The following is a 23,256-nucleotide window of genomic DNA, read 5'->3' on the forward strand; positions in this document are numbered from 1 at the left end:
TACAGCAGGGGTGGGGGCAGGGGAGAGGAAAAAATAGCATTACCTGTTGAAAGCTCGAAAGCACCAATGGTAACAGCAGAGGTAACAGCGCAGTGTGTAAAGGGCAGATAATTTCAGTGGAGCTGAACATTGTCATACAATTGTTGAAGAATTACGGATTTGAACTTTCAGTTGATTGGTCTTGCCGAATCTGATGGAGTGTGTAATAAAGTGACACACACCGTCCGGCTCCACATACCTACACCGCTCCTCTTTTTTTTTCTTTTTTTCTTTTGTCTGTATATGATGTATTTGGTGGTATTTTCTGCGCCGTCCTTCAGGACCTGTCTAGTGGAGGTCTAAGTGGGTGGAAAGACTGGGTGAGGTAAATGCGGCCCGGCTATGTGTTTGAGGGCTGCGGCCTATACTCTACATTGAAGAAGCATGGGCACGCGACAATTAACACCAGACGAGTGTTTTCTTTTTCTTTCTTTCTTTTTTGTGTGTGTGTGTGTGTGTGCCAATGCTCGAGCTTTCTCCGCCAGCTAATCTGCAATTATGCTATTTGGCCACTCCTTCATGGAATTGTTCTTTCCGCAGCCGAAAGCCAAATGAGCGCGATGAGTGGGATGAGCTCCATGTCCGGCATGTCCGGCATGTCTGGTATGTCTGGTATGGACATCTACTGACCATGTTCTGTACAGATGCTTACCATTTTATTTTTTCTAGGGACTGAAAGCATAGGACAGGAGAAAGGCGGTAATTGACATTTCCTGTTATTCGGTTCGTTCGGTTGTTGGGTTCAGAAAAAGCGTTTCATCCTTCGGTGCTCGTGCGTTGTAGAGTGAAGGGGTATCAGCATTAGTAAGTGGCGGATCCAGGGGAGTGAGGGAGGGGTGGGGGCGCACACATCGACTTTTCCTCTCCCCCGAACTGACGAACAGATGGTCAGGATCCGTCCCTTGCATTAGTCCTAGCAGAAAGGACAATGAACAGGATATTGAGCACAGGCACGGGGGATGCGTAGGGGTGATTTCGTTTCGCCCCACTTTACCTCTGATATATCTTGGGGCTGCCCTTGCAAGGGAGTTTCCAGGCTTAAAATGTATACATTTGTCTAACAGTGAGTAAGCGTGCAGTGGATCAGCTCGGAGGAACTCTCCGAAGTGCTCAACATTAATGAATCATCACTGATTCCGTATAAACCTGGTCGGTCCCAGTCCAGTCGATGTGCTAACATGGATTGTTCTACTCATGACGCGAAAAGTGCATGAAAAGAAAAGTACGTTGTGGAATGTACACGCGATTGCTTTATTTTCCAGGCAATGAGTAAGTACAGCAGCGTGCTTCCCGTACCAGGTATGTCGCATGCTGACAATGTTCATTACTTCCAGGAAAGCCAAAAAATGGGGACTGATAGCGATGGCGATTTGCTGCCTTCTCCTGTTGGCATTAACCGTCGCTGCCGTCACCGGTGAATATACTGGTTCTGTTTAAACACCCGGGGGGTATTGTGTACTATTCCATGTAGACATTGCGGGTCACCGCTTATATGTACGTAGCCACAACGAAGACCCTTCTTCGGAGCGCATGCATTCAAGACCGTGATATTGGCGTTTTCGAGAACCGTAAGGGGCGACAGCCTATACGTTTTACGAATGGGATACAGAACGACCTTCATAGTCCATTCGACTACGGCGACACAGCTCCATCTGCGAGCGGTTCTCATCCATATTAGACTCGGGGCAGCACTGTAACGGGTCGTCGAATGTATTTTAAGCCAGTACTTCCAAAAATTTGAAATATATCATCGTCTGCCGCTAAGCTCCTGCGTGGAATTCGAAAACGGCGTTCCAGCCTCGCATAGCAGGTCGCCTTCGGTGATTTTTCAGACGATGCGATGTACCATATGATTACAGGCGTGTTTGGGTCCAGTTCAGACGGTGCAGGAGGTGAAGGGGATGGAGATACACAGGGGTATGACGAAAATTACGACATTCCTCCTCCTATTCCTTCAACAACTACTGCGAGCACGACAACGACGACAACGACGACGACGACGACGACAACGACAACGACGACCACGACAACGACAACCAAGGCTCCCCGTACGTTTCTCTTGCTATGCTTGTGTTATCGATGGATGTTTCTGCAATCGCTTTTATCTTGCAGTACCAGAGAAGACCATCACTTGTGTTGCGTATTGGACAAACAAAGCATTCTTTCCATCGGATGGCATCTGTGACATCCTGTTATTTACGCAATGGACGCCTTTTCCATCTTCGGAAGCACTGTTTTCACAGTTTCTTACAAATGCTCAGAGTAGTCAACGGACGAAGCACGGGATAGACATAGCGGCCTCGTAAGTATAGTGGGGCTGGGGCTACGACATGTTTGCTCTGCTTTGTAATGCCTCTACAGGTAGAAAAAAAAAGAGAGCGCTATCTACCTGAAATAGGAAGTCCACTCATACTGTATTGTGTGAGGCGAGATGTTCCTGCTGGCTACCGAGAATGATTCACATTATTGCCTTCTAGTGCGTGCCAATGCAGTAAAAGCTCGCGTGGCTCAGTGGTTAGTGTGCTGGCTGGTCACCCATGTGGGAACTGGGAGGTACACGGGGTACATGGGGTCGAATCCCGGTGCCGTCTGTGCTGTGTGGGGTTTTCTTGGGTTTTCCTCAAACGCTGAGCCCACCTCTGAAGCCGACAATTGCGAGCTCTTTCCGAAGCACCACCTTGCGTGCTTTGTGCTGCGCGGTTACTACGGTAACCAAACTGTGCTTCGCTCCGCGTATCATTTCATAGACAACCGTATAGGCCGCGCTCCCGGTAGAATGCCAGCGCAGCCACACGCACTCGTCTGCTAGCGACGCGACCGGTCCATTGCTCCGCTTCATGCACGCGCCATTAAATTCAACTGCAAAAGGAGTGGAAGAAAGAGGACACGTGCCTCGCTATTGGCCGACTGACATGACGTAGCAAACTGCCCTCCCAACGGAGCAGCTTTTCTTAGCCGCGAGATTCAAGACTCCCTTGCATACCAGGATTGCGCCGGAAGCTTGTCACCGTAAATTGCTGCTCCGTCCCATGCGTGTCTTGCCGTGCTATATTCAGTGAAATGCGTTGCGCGGAGTTATGAAATGGGAATAGCGCTGAATAGCAATTCTCTTGTGGTAAAGTACGCCGCAAAAAGTCTGGCTCTGTTTGCCTTTCAGAGTTGCTGCCACCGTTTACCAACAGCTGAGATCCGCCAGTGGTAAGCAGGCGATGAGGTCGTACTGGATGGATAAGGTAACGGTGTTCTCCACCCTTGACCTCGACTTGAAGACATCCACCACGGATGCAGAAATCAGCAACATCATCAATCTGCTGAAGGTACAGTTAGTCTTCGATGAAACAAGCTCCAACTTTTCGCTCACATATCCTTTGAACAAAGACGTATGTTGGCATTTCGCCCATTTCCTCGCGCTTCAGATGTAAAACAGACAGTGAAAAGGACAGGCGGAGGCTAAATGCCGTCACTGCCTACACCCGTACATTGTGAAGTTCTAATATTTTGCGCAGTTCTGATCATTGATATCTAAATCAATCAATCGATATATCAATCTAATATATCTAATATGTCATTTCACTATATCATGCCAAGGCCTTGATGAGCGGCGCGAGATATTGGACAATTGGATCAAACAATATTGTGAGAAAAGAGATTAACAAAAAAAACAGAAACCGGTTTTCTCATATAATGTGGAGCCGGTTTGCGCTTTTCCTTATACCTTCCTGTGACTGCCGTGTTTTGCGTCTCATTTCCTCAGTGGTGTCTCCCTGCCATGCCTAACAAAACCTCACATTCAACAGTCGAAAGAAAGTGTTATTGTTGCTTTTCAGAAAATCGCTTCGCTTCAGGAAGAGTTCAAAAGATCCAAAGATGCGTACGCGTACATTTTGTTCGGCGCCGCGCCGTTGTTCGAGGGGAAAAATGACGCTACTGTTATGAACACTTTGAAGACCAAGTTTCAGCGGGTGATCAAGTAAGAACCCGTCGACTGTAATTTCCGCGCTTGTGACTTACCCAGCTCGTTCTTCTATCCAGCGAGGCCAAACCCGATTTGGTGCTCTACCGCACAGCACTGTTAAAGGATTTATCTGGAACAAATGCCTCCAGTTGCCGTGAAACTGGTCACACTGTGTGGGAAAACGCTCCTCTGCCCCACATTCAGGCGTCGTTCGTAAGTGTTTCACTGATAATAGCGCAACTGAAGGAAGCAACGCCGTCGAGCCAGTGATTTGTCTTGACCCCCTACACCCCTCTCCCCACCCAAAAAAATTCTGGGAGACAGATCCTAAAATTTTTGTGAGATTATGCAACATTTTTTTCAAGCAGCATAAAAATGAATGGGAGTAGTTGCGTCACACACACCGTCCAGATCCCGCCACACCCCTAGGGACGAAATTCTTGGTAAACTACTGCATCGAGTTCCTGATTACAAATAGCGACGAACCAGACCTTGGTGAACTTGTACGCTACACAGTCGTTACACTACAGGGTCGGTGAAATCCTGTTTCGCTCTTGTGAAGGTCGAGTGTCTTGGATTCAGAAACCAGATCCGCTTGCCGCCGCCAACAAGAGAGGCGCTAGCGTTTCACATGGGAGGTCGCTGGAGTGATTACAGGAAAAACACTTTCACAAAGGACGAGTTAAAGGCGCCGTTGGTGATACCAAGCGGCAAAGTATGCGGATGGAGTGGCTCGGCCCCGATGCTCCGTTACGTAAGTAAAAATCATCCTTCTCACATCGAAAGTCATCCTACGCCATAACGCCCACCGCCGTTTGTCATTGGAATAGTGGCAGGTTTTTCGCAGGCTTTTATTCACGAGGTTCGTGGCACGAGACCCCGATGACATATGTCTCAAAATGGCAGCAGTAATGGCATACCAGGGTGTAGACTTGACCCAACACGGCTTCCCATTAACGATAACAAGGCCCGACTTGCCAGCCATATGCATGGCATCCCGCACAACGCAGGTCTGTCTGGGCGTCACAGCCAGATTCTGACAATCATATCGTAGTAATGTGGTCAAATGAACAACCAGTCAGTGGTATACACAATGGACAATAGTGGTATAGCATCGCCGACGGAATGCGAAATGACTCTGACATGCTGGACCGAGAACAGCAGGAACAGTGCTGAACAAAAGTGACACGCTAGCAGTGAATGGCACCGTACGTAAATTCCCCTCTCAGTAAGTTACATCGCCTTACTCCCTGCTTCTGACAAGTAAATTCCTGCCGACATATAGTTGACTCGAGTGGCTTTATAAACACTGACGATAAATAGTGACTATAGTGCAGTAATGCAGATGTTGCAGCGTCTTGGTTACGTATTTATTGGTGTTGCACTAAGGCTCTAAGTGGCTGAGGTTCTTACTGCTTCGCAGCAGTCTGTACCACAGCTGAAAGGGGACTTGTAGTGACTTCCTTGCGCCAGTCTCGCCTTTTCTGGCAAGGACGAAGTAACCCACCACGATGTCTGGGATGTGAGGTCTGAGTCGCGATCGAACTGTTGTTTCATAGCTAGCTCGCGCATTTTCTTCCTTTTCCGCTGCGCCATTGTAAGAACTCCGGTAAGAACTACTGAACGGCCGAGGCTGAACTCCGGTGAGCTGGGCTGGAAGCTCGCGCCCCCACGGGCCCACCACTTGCTATGCTGAGCACAGTTGATTCAGCGCTCACTTTCACACAAACCTCTCGTCAAGATGTGTGTCAAGATGTGGCTTTTACAGCGCAGTGTCGTTACCGCTTGAGACAAGTTGACTCTCCCCAATGCTGTCACAGCGGTGCTGTAGATGAGCACAGAGTAGAGCACATTATTCTCCATTGCCCAAACTACCAACCTTCCCGAACAGTACTCCCTAGATCCCTTAAGAGCTGGACTCTCGCTCTCTTCATTCGTAATGTTCTGTAGCACTAACTAACTATTGCTGAGCAGTTCAATAACGATGAACCTTGATGAATCTTGATCAATGAGCGAAGAACGAACAAATACGAAGAACGAAGAATTGCGAATATTGAGACTGAGTTGAAGCGACTTGAAGAACTCCTCGAACTACTGACACTTAACGTCAGCTCGTTGATATAGGTGCGTCTGTGGCATCTACATACATACGACTGGCACCTGGCTCGCACCACGTCTCTTCCTCTGCCATCTTTCTGGCCAACAATAAACGTTCGTTCAGCGCATCGCCCGTGATCCACGTGTGGCATTCGCTTGGCTCTGTGCGCTGCTCAATCTGCAACGCAGTGCATGCAAAAATGACATGCATGCCCTTGGCGGAGTTTCAATCGCGTGCTGTCTAGGGTGCCTGAATATTAGCTGGACAAAAAAAGTAGAGAACTCCGACTTAACATACAAAGACATACATACATACAAAATAACGAAGTTTACTGAGACGTTTCGTCCGTCATGTGTGAGTTGAGGCAGGGGAACAGTTATAGGGGAAGTTTAGTTGACTAAAAATAGCAAATGGCTCGTGCTTAACAGTCTAGAGGCCCACAACTTTGTTTCTGTTTTTGGTCAGTATGGAATGTTAGGCGGCCGAAAATAGTTTTCCCACAATTAGTGCCACCGTAGCGAAATTGGGACGCCTGCAATAGCTCCCCGAACCTCCCGTGCGCGAAACACCCTCCTTCGCCTTCACGATAGACACGTGATGAGCGCCACCACGCGCGTCACTATGTGACGGAAGTGGTGAGGACGCTCCTCATTGAACCTGGGATCACATGATCGAAGTGAGCAACATCGCGCAGGGCGGAGCGTCTGCTACCGCTTCGGAGACCCCATGCGTTCTCTGGCTACGTGATGTCCTAAACGGAGGGTTTGAAGGCTGTCCACGACACAACCACGATTTTTTGGGACCGCAGATACCACGGGAACAACGAGTGGTGCAGCCCGACATTAACTGCGCTTGTACAGCGAAAACCCCTTGCTCCCCGACAGTGTGCAGCCTGTCCGACAGTTTTCACCGCGCAGTTGGTTCAGTGGCTAATAGGTGGCGCCACAATACCTTTTTCTGCTACTGTGAATTCTGAGATCGCACAGAAGCCACGGATATATTACTCTTGTGATCGTAATTTTCTCAGGCTGCATATATGCTTTGTTTTTTTTTTTTTGTTTTTTTTTTGTTTTCTTTTAGAAAACGTGATATAAATCAACTAGAAGTCAACAAGAAACGGCTCGCAATGTTCGTAGCAGACGGTTTTTCCTACGAACGAATGAGGAGCTCTCTACCACCGTCACAGAAGAGTGGGTGTGGTCTGCAGTTGGAGCGCTCCGGCCTGTCACCGCGACAGCGATTTTTCCAAATTAATTGCACCGTGGTGAAACAACTTTGGACAAATATTTTGTGGGAATGCTTTTCACATACTGCTTTACAAGATGACAGCAGTTTTTGGCCATGTTAGATACCACTTTAAAGCTCCTTTAACACATCGAGGCCGAGACGCTAACTGAATCTCCCTTCGGCCGTCCGGAAACCTGAGAGCGCGCTAAGAGCGACCACAGGTGTTCAAAAGCCGGATGTGTCTGCTCTCATCATCCGATCCTTGTGTGCCGATTCTGTGTGCATGCATCTGTGTGTGCGCTATTGGCTGAGTCCGTCTGGTTGTACAATCCCACATCCCACCGGTGCTTAAGAAGACCAAGTCTCTTGGTCGAGACGCAAAGCGTAAAATGCTGCACGAAAGAAATAAAGTTCATAGTCCTGAAGATGAGATGGGCATCTCCTGGAACGGTGCTCGCTGCTCGAATGAGAAGTCAATGAAGAAGCCTGAGTGTCTCGAAGATCGGCAGGTTGTGTGTCGTGCTTGGGGCTCTGGAATGGCGACTGGCGAGACTGGGGGGTTGTATGCCTTGATCTGTGACACATGCACCGTTCGTGGCTGGTTCAAGAGTCGTGACCCATAACTTCGTGACGCACGAAGAGCTTTGAAGGTTCCTGGGGTCAGCTGTTCCACCAAACGGTACACACCATGTGGCACGGGTACTTGGCGTTTGACCCACACAAGGTCACCAACACTGAAGTTGTGAGGTCGGTGGCTGCGGTCATAGATGAGGTGAAGCCTGGGCTGCTTCGGAATTAGCGGCTGCTTCAGACCATTGCGTCGCAACATCCGGTATGCGTTCAGCAAAGTCCGATTGCTTAATGGGGCGATGGAGCTGCAGAGGTATCTTAGGCACATAGCCAAACAGCTGAAATGGAGTTAAGCTCGTGCTTGATTTCACTGAGGTGTTGATAGCGAAGGCAGCTTTGTGAAGTTTCTTGGGCCAGGATAGGGGTTCTAGAGCGCAGATTTTGCGTAAGACCGAAACGAGAGTCCCACAAGGCCATTACCTTCTGGCCAATATGCTGTGGAGTAGTGAAGCTCTACACAGTGGAGTCGCATGAAACTCCTGAACTCTGTCGACTCAAAGGCTGAGCCGTGGTCAGAGAGGCAGTGGTCTGGTGTACCATAGGTATAAAATACGTGATGCAAGTGCTCTATAACGTCTTGTGCTGAAGTGGAGGAAACTGCAGCTGGTGCAATGAAGCGAGTTGCAAAGTCAATGACGTTTAAAATGTACTTGGCAGACGAGCTGGGCGGCATGGTGACGTGGTCAGTGGCAATGCTTGAGAAAGGGACGTCAGACGTCGGCATCCTGCCAAGGTACTGCTGACAGGTTTGGCACGATGACACAACTTTCGACTGATTGTTCCATGTTTGACCACCAGTAGCGGGCTTGCACCTTTTGGAGTGTTCGCTGTGTACTGAAATGTCCTGCAGAGTCGTGCAGCGCTTGAAAAACGGCAAGGCTATCTATGGTTGTCTATGACGTTGAACTCTGACGATTCCTCTTCAGTGGAAAGGTCCTGAAGAATTCCTGCTGCATTGTAGAGAGGGACTGAGGAGGACTGTGTGGCAGCACATGACAAACGAGACAAGTGGTGTGCCACCACGTTCTGCCGACCTGGGCGGTGCTGAACAGAAAAGTCACTCAACCAGATCCATTATCATAGAAGTGAATCTGCGAGAAGGCTTTACGCTTTTTGTCAGGCATGCTACCGTCCAATTGTCTGTTATGAGGATGAATTTTCGGCCAAGGAGATAATGCCGAAACTTTGCTGTAATGGCCCAGTGCACGGCTATACATTCCCACACGTTGCTCTGTAGTTTGCACTCGTCTGGCGTTAGGGCGCGGCTGGCATAGCTGATAACAACTTCTTTGTTGTGGTGTATCTGCGAAAACACTGCACCTATGGCAGAGCCTGATGCATCCGTGGTAACTGTTCTAGGGGCGTTGGCATCAAAATGGGCAAGAAGTGGAGGCTCCGTGAGGGCCCTGCGTATCGTTTGGAATGCCTCTTCACACTCGGGGCTCGAGTAGAATATCTTGGACTTAATAAGGGCCTGCAGGGGGGCTGTAATGCGAGTGAAGTCCTTGATGAAGCGACGGTAGATGCTGGCAGTGTGAACCCACGAGAGAACTTTCTTCTGAGTGCGAGGAGTTGGGATACGACTCATAGCAGAGGCTTTGTCGGGGTCTGGACGATGACTGTCGCTTGATATGACGAAGCCAAGAAACTTAATGGAATGTAAGACCAAAGCGGCACTTGTCCAGAGAGACTTTTAGTCCACTGTATTGGAGAAACTGGAGGCCTTCTTGGAGAAGGCTGGCAAATGTGGCAAAACACAGCGTAGATGAGGACATCATCCAGGTATACACGGATACCAGATTTGTCCGGGCGAGGCGCAAGATCGTGGAAAACTGTTTGCATGATGCGCTGGAAAGTGGACGGCGCATTTTTCAAACCGAATGGCATTCGTGTCCACATGTATGTGCCATGATGAGTAATAATAATAATAATAATAAATGCTGTCTTTTCGTAGTCCTGGGGGCGAAGGCTGACTTGCCAATATGCACATTTCAAGTCCATTGTTGCCAAATATGCGCAATTTGCTGGAGCTGGACCGGCTTAGGGGGTTCGAAGATGAAACGGGCATGTGTGGATTCGAACCAATCCCCACCGATGCTGAAGGGAAGAACATTATGTTCCACAACGGCAGCTTCTGAAAGACCCGTAATTGTACCGATCGCTATCTTCAGCAAGGCTGTGCCTGCTGGGAGTACTGTGCTACCTCCAACGACAGCGAGGGGCGGCATAGTCCAAGGATTCAGCATGTGACCAGGGACGAGAGATTTCGAGATCAGGGTGATCTTTGATCCTGAATCTGGGAAGGCTTCACGTTCATCTATTCCCGTGACACTGGCAGTAAAAAATGGGCATTGCAATTGTGGTCCCTCCAAGGCCACCGGAGTGCTGTGCAAAGAGGGTTGTGACGTTGTTGGCGGGTTTGTGGTGCTTACTGACGAAGGCGCCGAAGAGCGGCTGCTGCGGCACTTTGACGCTAGTTTTTTACACTTGTAACACCACCACCACCACCACCACTGCGACCACTGCGAAAAGCTGGTGCACCGTACTGGGCTGAAATAGCTTGGTACCTGGCTTCCTGCTGGTCTGCTGGCAAGTCCGCTATCATGCGAGGACGAGAATGTGCTGATGCAACTGTTGACGGCTGGGAAACTGCCGCTTGTGTTGATGGTTCCGAAGGCTTAGTTGTCCGAGGCATAGAAATGCCTAGGAGTATGCTAGAAGGAAACCTCCGAAACTGGGACGTACGGGCGAGGGGAGCGCCATGTTGAATCAGCTAGTGCTGCCGCGGCGCATGCAAACAAAGGAATCCAGTAAGCATGCAACAAACATAACGCCAAAAAAGTTTTTGTAACAGTAGCACACCGCTAGAACCCGTGAAACCGTAAGATATATGAAAAAAACACACACGCACACATACACGAAGAAACAGACACGACACGGACGCCACATGGTGACGCCGTCTCCGCCGCTGCCGCTGCCTCAGCCAGCCTTGACTACAAGCCTGGATAGGGGCGGACACTGACAAAATATGTAGCCGATGGAAGCAGAGGAGCAACCGAGCAAGTGTTGCAACAGTTCTTGGAAATGTGTCTGCTTTCACGGGCTGGAAATACACGACGTTTCCTCGGCTGATTCAATATGGCTGCCTCCGAGCGCACACATTGAGAGAGGGAAGAGCCCCGTTCAAGTGCTTTGCTCTCCTCCGATCCTCCTCCCCAGCTTTTCTTCTAGCCTCTCTCCGTAAGATTTCTATGGTGCGAGGCGACTGTGTAGCAGGCTTCTGTACACATGTTGACGATGAGGGACTTGTTTTGCTGATAAGCACATTTGTCGAGACTGCAACAGGTCGTGATAAAACCTTTGACCGTTTGTGGCCTGTTGGCTGCTAGGGGTGCGGACATGTGTTGCTCACGTATACCTTGGGACAGGTAGTCTATTTTTTGCGCGTCACTGAGAGTGACCGAACAGCGTTCAATGACCCGTAGCTTCGCAAAAGCGGAGTGATGGAGAGACTGACCAAGTTCCTGAGTCACTTTCATGTCATGTTTTGCCACTCGATCAGCGTCTGGAGAAAGTCCGGAGAAAACGTTTCTTGAAGAGCTGTGCTCCATGTTGTCCAAGTGTCAAACTGGCTTCTGGCAAAGTGGCAAACTGGCAAAGTGTCAAACGCGAGGTGCCAATTACGAGCAGCGCCTTTGAGCTTGCTTGCGGCAAATAGGCGGGTCGTAGCCTCCTCCCAAGACGCAAGTTGCTGGACACGGCGAACATCCTCCAACCACATTTTAACATTTTGCTTCCGTGAGGCTTCGAACTGTGGTATGGATGATGACAGATCCGGCAGCGTGGTTAGTGTTGTCGTCGGGCGTGGCATATGCTGAAGCAAAGCTGACAGGTTTTGTAGTGTGGCGGGGTCTAATTGTACCGCGGGTGCACCTGTGTTGGCTGAAGACGTCTGTTCGAGAGGCGGAGACGCTTCACGTTGCGCACTAATATTTGTCATCAAACGTTGCACGAGTTCATCCTTCGGACCGGCACTGTCCAACTGCGTGCCTCCAGTTCTTCTCTGAGAAGTTCTACACTGAAGCGCGACATTGTAGCAGCGTCTAACTGTTCCCAAACAATACCTTGCATGGCGTTGAAACTGCGGGGCTTGGCGTGTAGATTAAATGCTTGGCAAGGCAATGATAAGGCTTCAAATGGGCTTGCTGTTGTGGCTGAATGGCTGGCTAAGGCTCATGGTCCACTGCGCTAAATGTGAGTTGAGGCAGTCAGTTATAGGGGAAGTTTAGTTGACTAAAAAGAGCACATGACTCGTGCTTAACACATCGAGGCCGAGACGCTAACTGAATCTCTCTCCGGCCGTCCGGAAACCTGAGAGCGCGCTAAGAGCGACCACAGGTGTTCAAAAGCCGGATGTCTGTCTGCTCTCGTTATCCGATCCTTGCGTGCCAATTCTGTGTGCATGCATCTGTGTGCGTTATTGGCGGAGTCCGTCTGGTTGTACAATCTCACACATGCGACGGACATCATCAGTGCCAAGCTGAATGAGAGAAGCAGTATTGTTCGGGAAGAGGGCCACTTACAAACTGAGGATCACCACGTATGTGACAAGACTCTAGAAGCTTCCTGTGTCCCCATCTTTGTTCTCGAGCCAAGGTCACCGTGTTGTCGAAGTCCAACGTCCCGTGTCCCAACAATGTTCAGTAAGTTCCGTCTCAAACCATGTGGCGTGCGTCGCGCTCCTTATGTCCCGCTTTTGTTCCGTTTCCTGCCAATGTAGCACGTGTCAGTCTTGGCATTGTAGTCTACTCCAGACTGGTCTTCCGGGGTGACGGAGTCCTTTAGTTTCGACATGAGACTTCGGTATTTAACATGCGGTTTGAACGTAGTCCTGATATCCAACGGAAGCAAAGCCTGTCGGATAGATTCAGAAACACCTTTGACATAGGGGATGACAACGCATGTCTGGTGGGTGCTGAATATTAGCTCCCTCCGTAGGGCGGAGTCACCCTTACCTTTACCCTAACACTGAATCCCATGCTTACCATGTATGAATGCTGTGTGCCGATTGCAACTCCCTCACCTTTTCATCTGCTCTTCCTCTGCCTTTCACCTCTTCTGTTACGTATCTACTCCACTGTTGCTAAGCGTGTAGCTACAGGTCGCGTTTTCTTATTCAACCCGAGTAGCCAGGGAGTTGGGTAACGACGTCAGAGCCTTCATCATCACCTGACTCCAGAGTAGCCACCTTTGACCGCAATTTTCGAACGGCTAGAGTTACTCTGCGCTGAAAATGGCGGACTGGCCTGACGGGCGAGACGATGTGGAAGTGGTGGCATACAGTCTGTTTAACAACTTAACCGCAGATACGTGCACTCAAGCAGATTCTGAAAATGTTCGACAGTTTTTAACGAGTCATACATTTCCAAATTGAACACCACCCAAATTGTCTGTCAACAGAACAGTTAGTAGCAGACGACGATGCGTCGTCTGCTACGCGCCGACGCATACCCATTCCTTGATGCTGTCCTCTCTCCATCTGTCTACATCTGTACGCTGTTCATAGCCACACTTGCTTCGCCAACGAATTTTCTGGATTTTCTGGATGTCGCGAAATATTCGGTCTAAGGGGAGAATTATGCTGGTGTATGTCTGACACGAGGGCCGCGCCTATTCGTTACATCATCTCCATCCTGTCATCTGCATGCTAGCAGCTAAATGACACGAAAGCTCAGAACTACTTATGGGGGCTACCCATGGTGTCGTCTGTTGCCTGTCTGTTGTCTCAATTAGCGCGGTCAAGTCTGGCCGTGTGTACACAGCGCATTTAAATCGGAACTAAATACACGTGCATGTATAATTTGCATAAAACCACTTGTAATTATTTTCCCCTAGCATTCCCCTGTACGTTAGATCCGCGATAGGAAGCATATTTTCTACTTCTTTTTTTTTTTTTTTTTTGTAGCTCTGCAGTGATCCCGACGACAATGAACATTCAAATAAGAGGTTCTATGACTACCATTGCTCTGACGGGACACATGACGTCATCGACCAGAAGAGAGTGTTGCGGCTGTTGCATGCAAATACATTATGGGTGCTCGCTACTGACACAAACACCACAATGAGAGTAAAGGTACGTACCACAACCATGCTTGACTAGGCTATGGGTCTCCGTGGGTATGGATCTCCGCACAATTTGGAGGCAGTGATTTATCCAGACGCTTCCTAAACCCCCGTAACTCCCCCCCAAACGTTCAATGGCACCCCGAACTTTTTCACCTATGTACCCCCTACAGGGTGTGCCCTTTACGATTTCACATGTCGGTAATGTGTTAAGCTGTAATGACATAACGATAATAATGATCCCACCACCCAATTTTTTCCAACACCCCTCCATGCTTGGGATTCTGGATAAACCACTGTTTGGAGGAGTGCTTATTACAAATGCACTCAAGTACGAGGGTCTTCAAGTCAAACGGGGCTTTTTCGCAAAAGTAAAGTGAACTTTCACTTGTCCCAGCGTTTCACGAGGGCTTCGATGCCAGCAGCGTAGAAATCCTTACTGGCGCGTAGCAGCCATGATCGGACTGCATTCTTGACATCGTCATCGCGGCCCTCAAGGAACGCCTTCAGTGGCCCGAAGAGATGGAAATCGCTAGAGGCGAGGTTGGGACTGTATCGGGGATGTAGCAGCAACTCCCAGCCAAGTTCCTGTAAGGTGCGTGTCGTCGTGAGATGCACGGTATGCGGACGTGCATTGTCCTGTAGCCAGGGACGGTGCTAGGGGTGTGCGCAGCCTGAGGCAAAGGCACATCGCGGGGCCTGTTTCACACTAGCAGTAATAAAAGATTTTAGCAGTACGGGAAATGGCAGCAGGAGAGAAGGGTGAGAAATCCTCGGTGTAGCTTGCAGGGTTGGCGGATTTTTCTTAAGAGACTTTTTCTCATCACATGACGGAATGGCACATATCACATTCTTCTCTCATTTGCGTGCATACTTTTAAAAAGTAATCCCTGGTTGAGGGCTTCGTGCGCGGGGCCTAAGGCGGTCGCCTTACTTGCCTACCCCTATCGCCGGCCCTGCCTGTAGGCCCGGCCGCTTTTGCTTCAGCGCCTTATGCACATCCCTAAGAACCTGGCAGTAATATGCACTATTGATGGTGGTACCACTGGGAAGAATATCAAAATGAAAACGGCAGCTTTGTCCCCGAAAAACGTGGCCATGACCTTACCCGCAGACTGGGTGCTTCGGAACTTCTTGGGAATTGGCGAGCTCGGATGCTTCCACTGTTTTGATGCGCGTTTAGACTCAGGAGTGAAATGATGCACCCACTTTTCATCGCACGTGATGATCCGATCAAGGTCCTTCAGTGTCGAAACTGTACCTTAGCTCTTGGGAGATTTCCAGTCCAACGGGCACTAGCTTTCCGAAACTGGAGGAGTTCATGATAGTGTTCAACGTTCCTACAGAAACGTCCGTCTTTCGAGCCAGTTCGAGACATGTTATCCGTCGGTCCTTGAGGAGCAGGCGCTACACAAGTTGGATGTTCTCAAGTACACTGGGCTCTTGAGTCTGGGCTTGGATCGTCCTGCACTGATGTACGGCCGTCTCGGAACCGTTTGCACTACTCAAACGCTTTGCTGCGGCTAAGTGTATCGTAACCATACTGAGCCTGAATTTCAGATGACTTCATTCACGAGAAACTTCATGACAATTCGCTCTTCGATGTGCACGCTCACCTCGTTGTCGGCCATCTTGTCCAGCACCTGTCTTCTGTTTTGCACAAACTTTGGACCACCACGTGGTCAACACGGAGGCCTGTCGCGTGTGAGAACGACGAAAAAGTAGCGCGAGCCATTTGTACACTCAGGGGACAAAGTCCCGGTTTGACTTGGAACACCCGTCGTACATTGCAAGGAGTGCTTATTACAAATGTACGTAATCTGTTGACTCTGGGTGTGTTTTCTTTCCGAAACCACCAAACAGCTAGGCGGCAGTGAGGTTGCAGTGTGTAGTGCTGGACAAAAGTTTACGGAACGCGTTCCGGGCATACTCCTTCCTCAGGGTGACAGGGCAGCAGCGAATGGGAGCGTACCGACTTAGACATATGCGTAAGAAACACCATTCGCTGCTGGCCTGTCACTCTGGGGAAGGGAGCGTGGTCCGTAAGCTTTTGCCCAGCACTGTACATCGCTGATCAATGCGCATATTAGTGAGTTGTGCCATACTGTATGCTGTCGCGTCTGCGTACGTAAACGGTAGCGCCGATTGTTCGCTCTTCCGCGCGCAAGGCAGAGCTTTGCTCGTTGTGCAGAACCAGCCCGCTATTCCTTACGTACGCAAAAGCAACAGCGTATGAGGAGAGCGGGAAGAAATTCTGCATACCCAATAAGCGTAGCGTAGCGTTTTTTTTTGTGTGTGTGTGTGTGTGATCAGATAGCGCGTTAGTCCAAGGATGTCAGATGAGGTAACGAGATAAAAGAAAATCTTATGTGTAACGGTGGAACACTACAACCGAGACTGCTTACAGGTACGGAGGGCATACGGAGGTACATAGCAGATACATATGGAAATATACATCTACTTCATTGTTTCAGATGTGCAAGGCAAAACAGCAGGGCTTTCACGGTGGCTACGTCATGTTCGGCTTGCAGTACATTATCTACAGAGGCGAGCTAGAAAAGAACATCTGCGATGACGCCGTCAGCGATGGCTACAGGGATATTTTCCACGTCAAGGATTATCTGAACGAGAATTTCCGTGTGTGCCCATCATTGGAAAATTGGAAGAAACGACCCGGCGACTGCACGTGAAATAAATTCCGGTCCTGGTGATCATTCTTGACACGCTTCGCCCGCGAAACACTATAGGAACCCTTCGAGCCTTTGAACTAAATGAAATATGAACTAAAAACTTCTCAAATATGCCGTAAAAATCGACATACGCATGCGCATTTTTGTTCCGTCGTTCTTGGTATGAAAGCAATGCATCGAGAGCTTACATGAAAAACGATGAGCGGATCACGCCACAGACACATACCACAAAGAACACTCGTGGAGTTGAAGGCTTGGCTTTCGACACTGCATCATAGTGGCTAAAATGCGAGCGCCGCCAGTCTTCGTAGCCCTAGAGTGACGAAAGTGTGTAGTACGGCTTATGGGTCATCCACGCAGTGGAAAGCACAGCAGGCAAGGGATGGGCTAAACAACGCACCTTACCGCACAGAAACTACGATCGAAAACTCTAGCTTCCCCGAAACCACCAAACGGACCCAAGGAAAAAGGCGAAATATGCTCTCCCGCCTGAAAATACTGCAAAATATGCACTATGCGGGCATTTTCATGCCAAATACGCCACAACGTGTGAATCTTGCATTTATGTGCATATAATCCGAAAAAATATAATCCGCTCTCTAGTAATGAGTCTGTTTCCGTTCATGGAAAAATGTACACGTGGAGGTAGGACGTCCTTGAGAGATCGTGCGTGGCACACATGAGTGATGTCTCCGCACATCAGTAACAGGTTGATCTGCACGAAATAGCACCTAGAATCGTTGCACTATCTGTGCGGAAAATAATGGGCGTTGTTGACAGATAAGTGAGCGCAAAGCACATTGCGCGTTCATGTGGCTTCGGGTGACCGCTGACGGGGTTTTGAAGTTGATTACCAACGAAGCCCTACGTTGGTGTGCCCGGCTGCCCGCTGCTGGAGGATTACGACGTTGGCGTCTTCCTCGCCCCTGTTAGCGTGGAGTTCCTGGTATAGTGGCGGCGAAAGCGTAAGCGGAGGAGGGGTATGCTGTTTGGAGGGTGCGGTCGCCTTGCTCTGAGTTGGGCTTGGAAGCAGGGTGCACCAAGAAAGGAGGAAAGGGAAGGATGCAACGTTTGACCCCCGCTGTCGCATGTGAACGGCGACGGGAGGTATGTTGCTTACGCGGTAGGGTTGTTGCACAATGTTGCGCCCGTTGTTGACAGCTAAGTGAGCGCATAGCACATTCCAGGTTGATGTGGCTTCGTACGACATCCTTGCCTGCCGGCACATTGCACGTTCATGTGGCTTCGTACGTCTGGCTTTTATGCCGTGCCATTTTTCACTCATGACGCGGGGGTATTAGCTTCGGCATCGGAATACATCGTGGCCTGCCACTGAGTATTACATGAGTTCTCGTGACATGATGCTTACTGACACTGGAAATAGCCGTCAATGAACGAATTCAGCGACCTGTGATCACCTTCGCTGGACATATGTTTTTACTCTAATTCTCTCATGCAATACACCACTGCAGTGGTTTATCCGGAATCCTAAGCAGGGGGCGTGGTCATTCTTACAGCTACGGAATAACAGCTTTACACGTATAATTACCGACATGTCATTACAGCTGAAACAGAAAGCCCCCTTTTTTGCAGGGGGTGTCGCCAAACTTTTTTCTTTGGGGTGGGGGTGTCACAGGAATGTAGGAGGGTCTGGATAAATCACTGACACAAAAACTGAAAATCTGTCGTCGGTTAGTGTAACCCATTGTATTCTTTTTCCTCCGAGGAGGGTATATACGGAAGAACACTAAGTGAATTCTTAACGACCGAAGCATTTGGACATATGTAATACACACAGAATGTGAGGCGCAAATTGAAGTGAACACTCCAAGGAGCCCGGAAGACCACAAACTTACAGTCCGTGAAACAGTTTCTTTTCCTCTCTCGCAATCTGTGAATAAATATGTGTCGACACAGTTTACAACAATTCCCACTCTTACCTGTTTTTATTTGATGTTTGAAACAACCTCTCATCATAATCACTTGACTGTAGTGTTAGTCACTTTTTGAGGTAACTTCGCAAAAGTGTCATGAGCAAAGTTAGAAATCTCTATTTCGCTTCACGTCCAAGCAGGCAGAACGCACAACCAGTGTTGCCACACGCAAAAAAATATTTATCTGTAGATCCGAGTCCCAAAAATCTGTAGATCGAGCTAAAAATCTGTAGCCACTCAAAACTCAGTGCCTTCGAATCTGGAATGTATGCCTGCGTCTCTAAATTAGTGGAAGAGCAAGGGCTTTTCGTTCCACTGCTGAAGACCACAGCCGGAATTTCTTGCTGCGGCGCACTGCCGTTGCAACTTTCGGTTTCGGTTTGCGATGTCGCGTTTTTTGTGACTGCAGCGGACTTAAGTGTCTGCTACAATCACAAAAAAGTGGAACTGCACGTAGATTTTAATACTTTGACATGTGTGTTCACATCAGCTGTGGCACTCCAATGCAAGAATAACCTATCGCGTGTAGTAGGAACATTTCTCTCGCTCGTTCCACCATCGCAGTGATGAGCGAGGATCACAATGGACCACAAAAACAATAAAGCTCTATATATTATTTTCACAGACATAATGAAAGCGTACATGCGTGCCGTGAATTATGAGCGTTTGGTTTCACTTCAAAGCCAGCCAAGTCAAGTCTGTGAGGCAAACTGGTAACGCGCACATACTCAAGAGGTGGTGCTGGTGCTGCTGGTGAAAGAGCTCGCCAAATATTCAAGAAAACTGATTTAGCGTTGAGGCTCGCCAATGGTTCGTTCGCTGAAGACGTCCTCCTCCAGCGAGCCCCGCCAGTTTCGTGATCGACGGATCAAATCCTTGTCAATGGCGAAGGCAAAGCAGCTTGACCCAACAGCATGCGTTTGGTGTGCAGGAGGCCAGTTGTGGTGGTCGTTGAGAGGCTGTTTCTTTGATTCGTTTTCATCAAATCAACTGCAGACAATATTCTAAAAAATAGTCGGTCAAACACTCATTCCCGCCTTCTGCTGACGTTTTTCATCGTTGTCGTTTTGTGCACTGATACGAAACACGTACTGCGTCGAGTGATCCATTCATTGGACCAAAAATCATGAGATTTACATAAATCTCTGTAGACCTGTAGATTTTTCAGAAAGTAGGTAGATCTCATGATAAATCTGTAGGTGTGGCAACACTGCGCACAACGCGGGCTTCTTTCTTTTTATTTTGCGGCAGAAAAATCCGACGACAGTGACCCCGCCTCTTGCACGTGCGCGGCGCCAGCACCCTGTCTGTTGCGCCTTGTTGCAGCGCCATGTACTGGATGTACGCTACCACAATTCCGACGTGCTTCTGAGTTAGGTCGCAGCAGAGCGTTCGTTTGGAGTTTGTGGAGTGCATTTTTTAACGGGGAAGGTGATAAGGCCACTGGCAAGGTTCTATGAAATGTACGCGGAAAATGTAAACTCGCAGAACTTGTGCCCTCAACTCACTTTGTGCCTAATTAACAAGGTATGTTCGGAACTCCGCTCCCAACTTAATTTCGGCATGGTAGCAAGAACTTTCATTTCTTACTTAATTTCATTTTGAGAACTTGAAGGTTGTAACTTCATTACATGTTTAGCTTAATGACGTATCTCGTAACTAGCAACTTTTGGGTGGTAATTAACTTCCCTACCTCTGCTGAAATGTACTTTATTGGCCATGAATATCTAAGAAATAGCAGCTGCGTGCTCTGATGGAACAGTTGTGTAGAGCCCTGCACGGGCCGACTTTTCCGGGCCCGACCCGGCCCGGGCGCATCGAAAAATGGCCCGGCCCGACTCGGGCCCGGACCTTCATATTTTTATGCGGCCCGGCCCGGCCCGGCCCGGTGACCCGGCGAGTAGATCCCGGCCTAGTATTTCCAGCCGCGACGTACGCGTTTCTGGCGATTATCAAACAAATTTATAAGTAAATTTATAAGGAGAGAAGACAAACATACAAGTGATGGCGGTTTAACACCGTACCCGCACGAGACCAAATTAAATCGAGAACGCACGCGAGCATGGGCGTTATCGTTACACTGTCAAGATTTTGCGGAGGTAGAGCATGCTGTCGACAAACTGCTTCTCCCAGTCCCTACCCCTCTCACCAAGCTTTGCCAAAGTGATTGTGAAATATGTGAGGAGTGAGGAGCAATGTAAAGTGGCTTGGAGAATGTTCTAGAAGGTCGAATCATATGCATAATGCTTGTCTTTGCAAAATATGCACAGGAATGACGCAAGCGCATGATGATACGAACTAATGCATCTCCATTGTGTGGAATTAGCTGCGTGGCCCGGCCGGGCCTGACTCTCGGGAACATATTTGTCGGCCCGGTGCTAGCGTATTTTAACGGCCCGGGTGCGGCCCGGCCCGGAGCACATAGTCAATAACAAGCCCGGCCCGCTGGCCGGGTCGGTGGCCCGGGCCCGTGCAAGGCTCTACACTTGTGTCCGATGAATGCCATATGCATGCGGAACACATAATTCCCCAAAACATGACCTATGCACCTCAGATAGAGAGAGAAAGAGGCCTATAGTGACCTCTGTGTATTACATTTAAAATAAAAGATGTCCACAAAAGCAATGCCAGCCTGATCTTGTCCTATTTGGATCCCAATCACACACAGGAAAAATAAGCAATCTAAGAAGACACAAAATAAGCCTAATAAAACACACTTCGTCAGCAGGACAGCAATGTACTGTCGTCTAGCGAAATGCGCGTACGCGACGGAAGGCGGAGGATCAAATCCAAACCCATCCAATATACATATATACGCACATTATAGCTGTAGGCGAGCAAATGAGTCAAACAGAACAACCGCAACGTGCAGACCGCGCGACCGCAGAACGCAAAATCGCATCTCGATCTAATTTACCGCTCACCACATTCGCAACCTACAGTTGCCTCCGGCTACATGACATTGCCCTCCGCGCCCTACGCGAGAGAGTAACGCGTTCCCTCCCTGCGACCGCCGATACGCAACGAGGGGGGGGGGGAAGTCGGCCAGGCATATGGAGTGTCAGGCCCATACGCCCACACCAGACACGAAATGCGAAGCGTTTATGTTCGCTCGGTGCACTCCAATACATATCTGCCCTTCACTCCGCACGCGTTCGCACAAGTTACAGTCACGACACGTGAACGTCAGACATCGACTAAACATTGTCGGCTTCAAAACCTATTATGAGGACTTCGAAACCTATCCGTCATCTTCAAAACCCATCCCACTGACTTCCCCTTAAACACCATCGCACTGACTTCAAAACCCACCACACGGACTTCGACTTCCAAACCCACACACGCTGACTTCAACTTCAAAGCCAATCACTCTGACTTCAACTTCAAATCCCACCACACTGACTTCAACTTCAAAACCCATCACGCGGACTCAACTTCAAATCCCACCACACTGACTTCAACTTCAAAACCCATCACGCGGACTCAACTTCAAATCCCACCACACAGACTACAACTTCAAAACCCAACACGCGGACTTCAACTTCAAATCCCACCACACTGACTTCAACTTCAAAACCCATCACGCGGACTTCAACTTCAAATCCCATCACACAGACTTCAACTTCAAATCCCACCACAATGACTTCAACTTCAAATCCCACCACACAGACTTCAACTTCAAAACCCAACACGCGGACCTCAACTTCAAATCCCATCACACAGACTTCAACTTCAAATCCCATCACACAGACTTCAACTTCAAATCCCACCACACTGACTTCAACTTCAAATCCCACCACACTGACTTCAACTTCAAATCCCACCACACTGACTTCAACTTCAAATCCCACCACACTGACTTCAACTTCAAAACCCACCACACTGACTTCAACTTCAAAACCCATCACACAGACTTCAACTTCAAATCCCACCACACTGACTTCAACTTCAAAACCCAACACGCGGACTTCAACTTCAAATCCCATCACACAGACTTCAACTTCAAAACCCACCACACTGACTTCAACTTCAAAACCCAACACGCGAACTTCAACTTCAAAACCCAACACGCGGACTTCAACTTCAAAACCCAACACGCGGACTTCAACTTCAAATCCCATCACGCGGACTCAACTTCAAATCCCACCACACTGACTTCAACTTCAAAACCCAACACGCGGACTTCAACTTCAAATCCCATCACGCGGACTCAACTTCAAATCCCACCACACTGACTTCAACTTCAAATCCCACCACACTGACTTCAACTTCAAATCCCATCACGCGGACTCAACTTCAAATCCCATCACGCGGACTCAACTTCAAATCCCACCACACTGACTTCAACTTCAAATCCCATCACGCGGACTCAACTTCAAATCCCATCACGCGGACTCAACTTCAAATCCCACCACACTGACTTCAACTTCAAAACCCAACACGCGGATTTAAACTTCAAATCCCATCACGCGGACTCAACTTCAAATCCCACCACACTGACTTCAACTTCAAATCCCATCACGCGGACTTCAACTTCAAATCCCATCACGCGGACTTCAA

The 23,256-nt window shown here is 49.0% G+C and overlaps 2 protein-coding genes and 1 pseudogene across 2 annotated transcripts in view; 1 reads left to right on the forward strand and 2 right to left on the reverse strand.

Moving 5' to 3' along the window:
• Window positions 1-23,256, reverse strand: part of LOC135387593 (membrane metallo-endopeptidase-like 1) — a 132,204-nt gene that overhangs the window by 79,905 nt on the left and 29,043 nt on the right. The window lies entirely within an intron of this gene.
• Window positions 1,350-16,793, forward strand: LOC135387591 (uncharacterized). The gene is made up of 9 exons (XM_064616710.1): window positions 1,350-1,453; window positions 1,899-2,087; window positions 2,152-2,341; window positions 3,197-3,356; window positions 3,867-4,009; window positions 4,072-4,207; window positions 4,557-4,748; window positions 13,915-14,082; window positions 16,547-16,793. The coding sequence occupies exons 1-9, from the start codon at window positions 1,357-1,359 to the stop codon at window positions 16,760-16,762; spliced, it is 1,491 nt and encodes a 496-aa protein (XP_064472780.1). The 5' UTR covers window positions 1,350-1,356; the 3' UTR covers window positions 16,763-16,793.
• Window positions 11,177-12,080, reverse strand: LOC135387705 (uncharacterized; annotated as a pseudogene).

Source organism: Ornithodoros turicata, chromosome 3 (genome assembly GCF_037126465.1).
Source record: "Ornithodoros turicata isolate Travis chromosome 3, ASM3712646v1, whole genome shotgun sequence".
Taxonomy (NCBI): Eukaryota; Metazoa; Arthropoda; class Arachnida; order Ixodida; family Argasidae; genus Ornithodoros; species Ornithodoros turicata.

Coding starts and splice junctions, on each gene's coding strand:
- LOC135387591 (XM_064616710.1), top strand. CDS start 1,357: ATGTTCATTACTTCCAGGAAAGCCAAAAAATGGGGACTGATAGCGATG. Junction 2,342..3,196: donor GGGATAGACATAGCGGCCTC/GTAAGTATAGTG, acceptor TTTGCCTTTCAG/AGTTGCTGCCACCGTTTACC. Junction 14,083..16,546: donor ACACCACAATGAGAGTAAAG/GTACGTACCACA, acceptor TCATTGTTTCAG/ATGTGCAAGGCAAAACAGCA.